This window comes from Malaclemys terrapin, chromosome 24 (assembly GCF_027887155.1).
Source record: "Malaclemys terrapin pileata isolate rMalTer1 chromosome 24, rMalTer1.hap1, whole genome shotgun sequence".
NCBI lineage: Eukaryota > Metazoa > Chordata > Testudines > Emydidae > Malaclemys > Malaclemys terrapin.
Window position 1 is genome coordinate 1014879 of NC_071528.1, and position 12424 is coordinate 1027302.

At 45.0% G+C, this 12424-nt stretch overlaps 1 protein-coding gene across 1 annotated transcript in view; it reads left to right on the forward strand.

Moving 5' to 3' along the window:
- Positions 1 to 12424, forward strand: part of LONP1 (lon peptidase 1, mitochondrial) — a 48362-nt gene that overhangs the window by 12735 nt on the left and 23203 nt on the right. The window contains exons 3-8 of the mRNA XM_054013347.1: positions 3420 to 3539; positions 4625 to 4859; positions 5692 to 5753; positions 6591 to 6720; positions 7860 to 7943; positions 10650 to 10870. Coding sequence (XP_053869322.1) covers positions 3420 to 3539; positions 4625 to 4859; positions 5692 to 5753; positions 6591 to 6720; positions 7860 to 7943; positions 10650 to 10870 — 852 coding nt within the window. The remainder of the gene's footprint in view (positions 1 to 3419; positions 3540 to 4624; positions 4860 to 5691; positions 5754 to 6590; positions 6721 to 7859; positions 7944 to 10649; positions 10871 to 12424) is intronic.

The window sequence follows — 12424 nt, forward strand, 5'->3', positions numbered from 1 at the left end:
GGCATCCAATTGGTTGTGTAGATATAGCTAACAAGTCTTCAGCCACCCAAAGGTGCACTATCATCCTGCAGCTGCTTAGTTTGAAGTTGAATTCAGCTGGATTGGTTAGGGTAGGGTTTCATTTGCCAGTGTAGGAGCGGTATGCAGGGTCCCGCAAATAACTCTGGGCATGGAGACACTATATAGACCCATGTCATTTCTGGGGAATAAAGTCCCTTCAAGTGCAATCCCAGTCTCCTCAACACCTTGGCATCATGAACCTCTCCTTTATGTCTGACATTAGTGTTCACGAACCTGCCTTGGTGATCTACTTAAGCCTTGAAGAATGCCTGAATAGTAATCTTTTCAACTGACATTCTCACTTGCTCCTTTCAGTGGACAAAGTTTGTGGATTTGAGTGCAGTTAATGGCCTCCACATGGTTCAGAAACCCTGTTCTCTGGACCCCAGCTATAATTTCTGGCCATGGGTTTGAGAGGGTTGATAGCTGCCCAAACCTGCACTACCACAAGCCTGACAGTAGATTTTCCCCACTCTGAAGTGGTTTGTGATTGACTGGTAGCTGTCCAGCATTGACTGTTGCTCTCTGGAAGTTGGCACTTGCTTCTGCATCAGTATGGTTCTCTGGATCAGAGAGTTCTGCCACTGTAGGATTGGGGCCAGCTCTCACAGGACTCCATGAACATCTGCTTCTTCATTCTGAAGTTCTGCAGCCACTGGTCATGATCCCAAGTTTTCAAGACAATGTGATCCTACCACACTTTGCTGGTGGTTCTGGTCCAGAGGCGGCAGTCCACCCATGGTCATACAGTCACGACACTGGCAGTTTCTTGCTTCTTTGTGTCACAGGGTGACAGTGCATCAGTCACCTTCCCGGTCACCCGTCTTTGGCGTGTGAGAGAGGTCCAAGTACATTCACCTAAGATTCTTGCCAGGTGCATGCTGCAATGCACATGTTTGTCCTGAAAAAAGGAGCAGGAGCAGAAATGCATTGTCAGTCACTTGCTCCATGTCTTCTAAGTTGGCCAGGAGAAAAGGGTGAGTGGGCACTGACATCAACAAATGTGTGAAAGTAGTGGACAGGACCAATGACACACTGCAGGGAGGGTCTTCTTGTGATGCACATAACCCTGGGTTACCACCCCTGAAATTCTAATGCTAAAGGTATGTAGCAAAAAGGTGGCAGAGTGGATGCAAGTATGCTTGTGTGATAGGTTCCCCCTGGGGTGTCACTTGGAACTGGGATGCCACTGAGCGCCCAGGCCCACCAGCCTGTGACAAGCTGCAAAGCCCTCCAGCTTGCACTTTCATCAGCATTCACCCAGGTAGGGACACCCAGCTGCAGTTTCATGCAGGTTCTCTAACCACCAGCTTCCCAGCCTGGGACCCCAGAGCAGTACTGTCCTGCTCCAGTTAAATCTGGCCCGTATATGGGTTTAATACCTGGTCCGCCTCTCCCTCAATGTGAAGAGAACAATGCACACTTGTGGTAACCAAGCAGAGATTTTCCTCAAGCACTCCACTCAAAGCTCGCTGGTTTAGATTAAAACAAAAACAAGTTTATTAACTACAAAAGATAGATTATAAGTGATAGCAAGCAGATCAAAGCGGATTACCTAGCAAATACACAAAAAAATGCAAACTAAGCTTAATATACTAAATAGACTGGATATGAATTAGCAAATTCTCACCCTAACTGATGGTACAGGCAGACGTGTAGATTCTTAAGGCACAAGCTACACTTGCTTTGCAGCTTGGACTCCCCAGGTGTTTCGTACACAGGCTCGAAATCCCCCAGTTCAGTTTTTGTTCCTCAGGTGTTTCCAGAAGTCTTCTTGTGTAGGGAGTGAAGAAGCCTAGATGATGTCACTCCCTGCCTTATATAGCTTTAACATATGGCAGGAACCCTTTGTTCCAAAACCAGTTCCCAGACCAGTGTGTAGGAAAAATAGTACCCAAAAATAGAGTCCAGTCATGTGGCCTGGTCATATGTCCTTGTAGAGTCTGTAGCATTCTCAGGAAGGCTCACCAGGTGGGAGATAAGCATCTCCTAAGGCCCTATTGTTCTTTCTAATGGCCCATTGTTGTGAATAGGCCCTTCTCCACCCATTATCTAGACTGAAAGCATCTTGACTAGTGGGTGTTACCCAGGTGTAACTATATTTGCAGTACAGATACATAGTCAGTATTTATAACTTCAGACACAAAAATGAGACATGCATACAAATAGGATAATCGTATTCGCAAAGAACTTGTATAATGACACCTCACATAACTTATCTTGCATAAAATAATTCTGCTACAATCATATAATATCACTATGAAGAATATGGGGTGCAGTGTCACAGCTTTTACCTGTGTCCAGCATAGCATAGGGAGATACATGCGTGAGCATATGACTGGGTAAATACACAAGTGTGTGCGCCAGTGTAAAGGTAGCAGTAGCGGTTAAGGCCTGGAAGGACTACTGGATCCTCTAGTCTGACCTCGTGTATTTCACAGGCCACCAGCACCTGAACACTAAACCTGTATCCAAAATTAGATGCAAATGTTACGTCCCATAGAAGACTAAGCTGTTATATGCCACTAGCCAAGAGTAGGCAGGACCGAGGTGTCCCAGTGCCCAAGGCCTCTGCAATGGCAGGGCTTAAGTGAGATGTACCTAGATAATCCCAGCAAGTGTGGCCTGTGCTCCATGCCTCAGAGGAAAGTGGAAAAACTGCCTATCTGATCTGGGGCAGTTAGACCTGAGCATGTGAGCACGAACCAGCCAGCATCTCTGAGAGAGAATGCTCAGTGCCACCTCAAGACCCTGGCCCACCCCACCCAGTGTCCCATCTCCAGATGTGGCCATCTCTGATGCTTTAGGACACCCCCCACCCCACCCCCGCAAAAAACAAAAAAACCCACAACAGAATACATGAGGGCTGGGGTTCAGGGAGGGAGTTGCCAAAAACACTGTATCACCTTTGGGCAAATGCTGTTCACAAAGCGATCACCGCATATCTGATCTTTCAATACTTGTCCTCAAGGGAAACCTGCGCAACATCTTCAAAAGATGAGCCTGGGAACCTAAATTCATAATTCTGCTAGAACCAAAAGCTATGGATTTAACAGGGGTTTATGGCTCATTACAGCTATTTGTAACATGCCACACTGTAACATGTTACCCTTAATTGCCCACTCAAACCCTTTATGCATAACAATCTAACGTGAGTTCTTCCAACATATTACCCCTTCAGCTTGTCTGTTCCAACATGTATTTAACTCGGACACACTGCTACCTTCCCCACACCTGAAGAGCTCTTTGTAGCTCGAGAGCTTGTACCTTCCACCAACAGAAGTTGATCCAAAAAAATATTACCTCACCTATCTTGTCTGTCTCATGTTTATGTAATGTTTACCTTTAAATTTTATCAGCAGTGAATCTGATGTGGTGGAAAACCTGAATGAAATCTACCAGACAGGAACTTTTGTCCAGATCCATGAAATGCAGGACCTTGGAGACAAGCTGCGCATGATTGTCATGGGGCACCGAAGGTAACTGCATCTGCTACAGAGCCCACGCATGTGTCTGCCATTCTTGGTGGGCAGGCACATCCTTCAGCTCTCACCACTGCACATATGTTACTGTACTTGTAATGAGGAGAAGAGGGTCATGGGGTGCCATCTGAGGTCTTTCTTTGGGGAGCTTGCTATTGTCAGCTAAGTGTTCGCTCAAAACTGAAATCTTGTATTCACAATCTGTGCTGCACTTTGCCCCACTCTATTCCTGATCGAATGGGGGTACACGTCTCCAGAAGATCTCCCACTCCTGGGATTGGAAGTTTCTGATCTAACAGATCGGGTTAGTGTCTGAGGAAGCACAGTCTGGGTGATATCCTCTGGCAAGGGTAATGGACTGCCTAATCCAGGGGGATAATCCCACTGGTATAACAGGTGTTCTTGTTTTAGTCCTATAAGTATGTGTGGCACTTGAGATAAATGCTAGACAAGCTCCTGCTCAGAGGAGCTTAGTAAGATAGACAACCGGATTGGAAAAGCCTTTGGGTCTTTCAGATGTAAAAATGACTTATTTACTGATTTGCATTGTGGTGGCATCCGCTCCATTGTGCTGAGCTCTGCAAAGACACATAGCAGAGATGGTCCCTCAAATGAAAAGAGTTCAGTCTAAGTGTGTCCATCCTTATACTTAGACCAGGATGTGATGAGGGAGCTAAGGGTCACAGATTCAAATCCAGTTGTTTTGCTTACAGATAAAGTATGTGTTTTCTTTACGGGGTTGATTCTTCAAAACAAAATGTTAAAATCTAATTCCACTTTGATGTAGGGCAGAAATACAAAGGAGCTAATTCAGCAGCCAGTTTATCTCTCTCATGCTTCAGTTAATTCTTTTTAGAATTTGGTTTGCAAATCCCATGGGGGTTCACAGCTGCCTGATTCTTAGTTATGCTAAATCAACCCTCAGTGTTCCTGATGGAGCCTTTAGAAAGGGTGACACCTAAGCATAATATTTAATCCAGAGACTACAAGTAACCCTGCCCCTCCCCATTCTAGTACGATAGTCACATACACCAATGTTAGACTTGCAGTGCTGGCTACAGTTGTCTTCTCTTGGTCTTCAGAATTCGTATAAACAAGCAACTAGAGGTTGAGCCTGAGGAATCTGAGTCTGAGAACAAACAGAAAGCAAGAAGGAAGCTGAAGCGCTCCAAGAGAGAGGCTGAAGAAGAGGAAGGACCAAAGGACCAAACTGTGGAGCTGGTGCTAGAACCTATGGCTGCCTCGCCAGAAGAAGTGCTCATGGTAGAAGTGGACAATGTTGTCCATGAAGATTTTCAGATCACAGAAGAAGTTAAAGTAAGTGAAGAAATCACACAAGCCTAGTGCTGCAAGTGAGTGTGTCCAGATCTGTGCCTGAGCTATTGGGGATGTCCTGCATGTGCTGTTTACAGGTCTATTATACTGTCCATTCATTTAATCTCACCCCATGGAAGGTGCCTGCTTCTCATAGTCCTAATATGTGTCTGCATGTTAATCCCATTACAATGACCCTTCTCAGTGCAACAGCTCTATTGCTCAGAATGCCCCGCCCCTAATTAACATCACTGTAAGGATGGATTCTCCTGTGCATGCATCCCATGTAATAGCTTGTATCCTGTTGGGCATTTATTTTAACTAGCTTGGCTAAAGAATAATTATAACTTCTTTCAAGGGTGATGTCTGAAGGGCCAACCTGAGGGTGTAAACTTAATGGAAGTAGATTAAATGAACAAGATGATGATAAAGGGCATGATATGAAACTTAAATGTCTAGGAGGGTAGGCTCACAACTAACTAACCTTACGGGCTAAAACACTAACCTTAACTGGTGACCTGGGTTCAGATGTAGCTTGGTCACCTGACATGGGTCTTAGCCTAAGACATGTTACAACAAAAGCTTGCCACAACTGCCAAGCTAGTTTACTCCATGCAAAAGCCCAGTCTCCAGGCCTGCCCAACCTCCCTCCCAGAACGATGGGAAATGGAGGAGGGCAATCTTCCTTAACAATAACCAGAGTTAAATGGACACATGCGGCAGGGACTCCTGCCCATCTTATTGGTATTTCTGGGCCCTGACATGGGAGGAGGGAGCCATGTTGTGCTTGCATTTTCACTCAGGACTTGTGGGCTCTGTTGTTTTGTTTTGTTAGGCGCTTACTGCAGAAATTGTCAAAACAATCCGGGACATCATTGCCTTGAACCCTCTCTACAGGTACGTTTACCCTGTCCTGTTCTATCTCTGGCTTTCAGCGGTTCTCAGGCATGTTCAGTACTTTGAAGCCATTCTTTCTAGACTCAGTAAATGTCTGCATGCTGTAGCCTAACCAAAGGACAGCAGTAACTGGAGAGTTTTCCACCGAGGATTTAGCTTCAGGATGGAAGTAGATTTAATGAACAAGAAGATAATAAAGGGGATGATATGAAACTTAAATGGTTGGGAGGGTAGGCTCATGAGTGCATGGGCTAAAAACACTAACCTTAACTGGTGACCTGGGTTCAAATGTAGCTTCGTCACCTGACATGAGTCTTAGCCTAAGACATGTTACAACAAAAGCTTGCCACAACTGCCAAGCTAGGCTTAGGATTCCTGAGATGCAGAGGTGCTGCAGAGCTGGGGGTGGGGGGACACTTCCATAGTTCCTGCCTGCATTAAGGCTGGGGTTAGCCGCCAATAATTCCTCACTTTAGTCACTTCATGAGCGCTGGTTGAACTGGCCTGAAAAATGACGTTATTTCACTCTGAACTGCTGTTTCGTCTCACCTATCTTGTTGGCTGTATTGAGGAATTTCTAATATGGTATAATTCCAATTATCTGAAAACCCTAGTTATCTGAATCCATAGTGTCCCCACGTAGCCCTATGTTGCATCTGAAGCATTAAAATAGCATGCCTGTTTAGTCGAACATTATTAGCATTATCCAAAAGTTTCAGCTGCTCCCTAGGCCATGTGGGGAAAATGGGAGAGTACTGTATTCTTAGAATATTAAATCAAAGAAACCATTTACTTTTTATTAGACATTTTGATTCTTGTTTCTAATTGACTTTTCAGAGAGTCTGTGCTTCAGATGATGCAGGCAGGGCAACGAGTGGTAGATAATCCAATCTATCTGAGTGACATGGGTGCAGCGTTAACGGGGGCAGAGTCGCACGAGCTGCAGGATATCCTGGAAGAAACCAATGTAAGATGAAGAAACTTTTAACTGATGAATCACCTCATATAGCTGCCTCTTTCAAAGCAGATACATCATTACTTGTCATGACTTCTCTAGTGTCCTCTACACTGAGGACACATTAGCTCTGCATTGGGTTGATTTCAGTGGACAATTAAATCTGTGTGTGTTTCAGAGTAGCAGCCGTGTTAGTCTGTATCTGCAAAAAGAACAGGAGTACTTGTGGCACCTTAGAGACTAACAAATTTATTAGAGCATAAGCTTTCGTGGACTACAGCCCACTTCTTCGGATGCATATAGAATGGAACATATATTGAGGAGATATATATGTTCCATTCTATATGCATCCGAAGAAGTGGGCTGTAGTCCACGAAAGCTTATGCTCTAATAAATTTGTTAGTCTCTAAGGTGCCACAAGTACTCCTGTTCTTTCTGTGTGTGTGTTACACGCACACAGATGGTTTCCATTGCGAGCTAAATTGGAATGGTAATGATAAGGGGGCATTTCATGACACTTATTGTATTAGGTAAAAGAAACAAAATCTGTTTAAAATGGATCATAGACTGGAATAATCCAGTGGTCTCACAAAAATGGAGCTCCCTTGCCAAGTGTTAAAGCATTAAGGAGTTAGTCCCTTTTATCACATTGTATCCGTGCGGGAGGGGTGGAGCACTGCAGGAGGGCATTAGCTCTGTCTCTTCTTTGAAAATACATCCCTTGTTATCAGCCTGAGTTATCCTTTGAGAGGTAAAACAAATCTTTATCTTCTTTCCTGCATTTGAATGACAGTAGAATCAGTGAGAGGTGGCTTGTTTGATGGCAAACAGCTGAGTTTTCCCATCAGTTCCATATTGCTAGATATTGGCTGTCCAGACTGATCAGGCCACGTTATCCCTTATGCATTGAAGTCATTGGATGTGCTTCTGTACATGCTTATCTTCAGCCTGTGAGTGGAGAAGTTATTTTGCACCAGTCTCACCAGAACTGTGGATGCTGGAGAATTGTAGGTTCATGGAAGAACATTGTGGCAGCTCATCAGCATCCTTTTGTGCCTTTGTCGTTAGGCAATAGCCTTTCTCGCCAAGTGCTAACAGGCCTGTGATGACTCTGAAGACATACTTTGTTGCTGGGTTGTGTTTTTTTTCAGATTCCCAAACGGCTTTATAAGGCCCTTTCTCTCCTGAAGAAAGAGTATGAGCTGAGTAAACTCCAGCAGCGTCTTGGACGGGAGGTGAGGCTCTAAAGGAACAGGGCACATACCCTGTCTTACAAGTTCTTGTACTGCACTCATCGCTGCAATATAGATGAACACTAAGTAGTTATGTGGTGGCATCTCATGTCTCTCAGCTGAACAATGTCATTTGTATTTAGTCTTGTGAAGTAGAAACCTCAATAATTTCCTTAATTACTTGGGCAGGCATTATAGATATGTTAGCAACAAGAAGAAAGTCAAGGAAAGTGTGGGCCCCTTACTGAATGAGGGAGGCAACCTAGTGACGGAGGATGTGGAAAAAGCTAATGTACTCAATGCTTTTTTGCCTCTGTCTTCACAAACAAGGTCAGCTTCCAGACTGCTGGACTGGGCAGCACAGTATGGGGAGGAGGTGACCAGCCCTCCGTGGAGAAAGAAGTGGTTTGGGACTATTTTAGAAAAATTGGATGAGCACAAATCCATGGGGCCGGATGCGCTGCATCCAAGGGTGCTAAAGGAGTTGGCGGATGTGATTGCGGAGCCATTGGCCATCATCTTTGAAAACTCATGGCGATCGGGGGAGGTCCCGGATGACTGGAAAAAGGCTAATGTAGTGCCCATCTTTAAAAAAGGGAAGGAGGAGGATCCGGGGAACTACAGGCCAGTCAGCCTCCCCTCAGTCCCTGGAAAAATCATGGAGCAGGTCCTCAAGGAATCAATTATGAAACACTTAGAGGAGAGGAAAGTGATCAGGAACAGTCAGCATGGATTCACCAAGGGGAAGTCGTGCCTGACTAACCTAATTGCCTTCTATGATGAGATAACTGGCTCTGTGGATGAGGGGAAAGCAGTGGATGTGTTATTCCTTGGCTTTAGCAAGGCTTTTGATAGTCTCCCACAGTATTCTTGCCGCCAAGTTAAAGAAGTATGGGCTGGATGAATGGACTGTAAGGTGGATAGAAAGCTGGCTAGATCGTCGGGCTCAACGGGTAGTGATCAATGGCTCCATGTCTAGTTGGCAGCCGGTTTCAAGTGGAGTGCCCCAAGGGTCGGTCCTGGGGCCAGTTTTGTTTAATAACTTTATTAATGATCTGGAGGATGGTGTGGACTGCACTCTCAGCAAGTTTGCAGATGACACTAAACTGGGAGGCGTGGTAGATATGCTGGAGGGTAGGGATCAGATACATAGGGACCTAGACAAATTAGAGGATTGGACCAAAAAAAACCTGATGAGGTTCAACAAGGACAAGTGCAGAGTCCTGCACTTAGGACGGAAGAATCCTATGCACTGCTGCAGACTAGGGACCGAATGACTAGGTAGCAGTTCTGCAGAAAAGGACCTAGAGGTCACAGTGGACGAGAAGCTGGATATGAGTCAACAGTTGCCAAGAAGGCTAACAGCATTTTGGGCTGTATAAGTAGGGGCTTTGCCAGCAGATTGAGGAACGTGATCGTTCCCCTTTATTCGACATTGGTGAGGCCTCATCTGGAGTACTGTGTCCAGTTTTGGGCCCCACACTACAAGAAGGATGTGGAAAAATTGGAAAGAGTCCAGCGGAGGGCAACAAAAATGATTAGGGGTCTGGAGCACATGACTTATGAGGAGAGGCTGAGGGAACTGGGATTGTTTAGTCTGCAGAAGAGAAGAATGAGGGGGGATTTGATAGCAGCCTTCAACTACCTGAAGGGGGGCTTCAAAGAGGATGGAGCTCGGCTGTTCTCAGTGGTGCCAGATGACAGAACAAGGAACAATGGTCTCAAGTTGTAGTGGGGGAGGTCCAGGTTGGATAGTAGGAAACACTATTTCACTAGGAGGGTGGTGAAGCACTGGAATATGTTACCTAGGGAGGTGGTGGAATCTCCTTCCTTGGAGGTTTTTAAGGCCCGGCTTGACAAAGCCCTGGCTAGGATGATTTAGTTGGGAATTGGTCCTGCTTTGAGCAGGGGGTTGGACTAGATGACCTCTTGAGGTCCCTTCCAACCCTGATCTTCTATGATTCTATGAGAAAGTGGACAGAAATTGAAGGAAGTGTAGTACTTTATGTATACTTTTGACAGGTATACGTCACTTTTAATTTACAAAAACTTCATATTGCACATGTAAATATTCTATGGCTTTAATTTCAATGAAGAATTGTGTACACACACTGAAAACAATACAATTGTGTTTTAAAATAATATACACTCAAGGGAGGAATCGTAATGATTCCTAATGTTCCTTTTTAAAAATAAGATGAAATTAAAGCAATGTTGACTCCAGTTATTGTAAAAAAAAAAAAAATCTTTAATACCTGAGCAGCAAAGCCAATACTTGTGCCATTTCCTGATAAAGTGAGTTGTATGTGACTGACTTTTACAAAACATGCAAGAAGGGTAAGAGGGGTGTGTTCTGGCTATTGGAGCTTTGAAAGGGCCTCGGTTCTAGTTCCAAGAGCTGAGAAATAGATGATGCCTTGTTAAGTTGCTGGAGCCATCTTTACTTGTAAACTTGAGCGCATGTGACAAAGAAATAATTGAAATGCAATAAATGTGAGACTCCACAATGCTACGCTTGGTCACTTCTTAGAGCCTTAGAGTAGAGCTACACTGCAAGTGGTTTCCAAGGGGTATTTGTATCTTCTCTTGCTGGGGAATTCCCAGTTCATTCAGATCTCTTTGGAAAGTGGTTGGAGGCGTATGGTGTTGGGTCGGGGAGCGGGGGGGTTAGTTGCAACAGGTTAAAGTTACCGTACACATTGTGTCTAGGTTGAGGAGAAGATCAAGCAGACTCATCGCAAGTATCTTCTCCAAGAGCAGCTGAAGATTATCAAGAAAGAGCTAGGCCTAGAGAAGGAGGACAAAGATGCCATAGAGGAGAAATTCCGAGAGCGGCTCAAGGATCTGGTAGTGCCAAAACATGTCATGGAAGTGATTGATGAAGAGCTGAACAAACTTGGTTTGCTGGACAATCACTCCTCAGAATTCAAGTGAGTGCACACTAATGCTCTGTGCAATGAGGATTAATTAGAGCTGTATATGAAATGTGTGCAGTGCCACAGGGCACCTAGAGCAGTGGTTCCCAACGTTCTTACAAAGGGATCCTCCAACTACCTTTTGTCTCTTATTGTGACTCACCAATACATAGAGTGTGTGTGTGCGCACCCCTCCCCCCACTTCCTTCTCCTCTGCTCCTAGGGATGCCATTTCGGTGGTGGGGAGGGGACACCTTTCAGTGGGGGTCCAGCAGCCATTTTGGCCTAGGGAAGCTCTTAGACAGCTTTTTAGATTTTAACCTTCAAAAAATGCATTTTGGAAGCGTTTGTTGTGATTACTTCCTATACCATCCAATAGTGCCCCCAGCCTTATACTCACCCCAAGTCACCTGGCAGCATCTTGCACCCCCCACCATACCTGGCAGCTGCCCCTCCCCTCAATCGCACTCTGCTCCATGTTTCAGTGAGCTTCCCCCAGTCGCTGTGGGGGCGGCAGTCAGGGAGCCTTCGGTGGCATGCTTGCGGGAGGTCCGCCGGTCCCGCGGCTTTGGCGGCAATTCGGCGGCAGGTACACCAAAGCCGTGGGACCGGGGGACCTCCCGCAGGCATGCCATCAAATCCGCGTTACCAGCGGACCTCCCGCAGGCATGCTGCCGAAAGCCGCCTGATTGCCGTGCTTGGGGCAGCAAAATACATAGAGCCTTAAAAGGATCTCACAAAACTGGGTGACTGGGCAACAAAATGGCAGATGAAATTCAATGTTGATAAATGCAAAGTAGTGCACATTGGAAAATGTAATCCCAACTATACATATAAAAGATGGGGTATAAATTAGCTGTTACCACTCAAAGAAAAGATCTTGGAGTCTTTGTGGATAGTTCTCTGAAAACAGCCACTCAAATGTGCAACGGCAGTCAAAAAAGTTAACAGAATGTTGGGAATCATTAAGAAGGGATAGATAATATGACAGAAAATATCATATTGCCTCTATATAAATCCATGGTACACCCACATCTGGAATACTGCATGCGGATGTAGTCACGTCATCTCAAAAAAGATATATTGGAATTGGAAAAGGTTCAGAAAAGGGCAACAAAAATGATTAGGGGAATGGAACAGCTGCCATATGAGGAGAGATTAATAAGACTGGGACTTTTCAGCTTGGAAAAGAGACGACTAAGGGGGGATATGAAGAGGTCTATAAAATCATGTCTGGTGTAGAGAAAGTAAATAAAGAAGTGTTATTTATACCTTCTCATAACTCAAGAACTAGGGGTCACCAAATGAAATTAATAGGCAGCAGATTTAAAACAAACAAAAGGAAGTATTTTTTCACACAACGCAGTCAACCTGTGGAACTGTTTGCCAGAGGATGTTGTAAAGGCCAAGGCTAAAACAGGGTTCAAAAAAGAACTAGATAAGTTCATGGAGGATAGGTCCATCAATTACTATTAGTCAGGATGGACAGGGATGGTGTCCCCCTAGCCTGTTTGCCAGAAGCTGGGAATGGGCGACGGGATGGATCACTTGATGATTACCTGTTCTGTT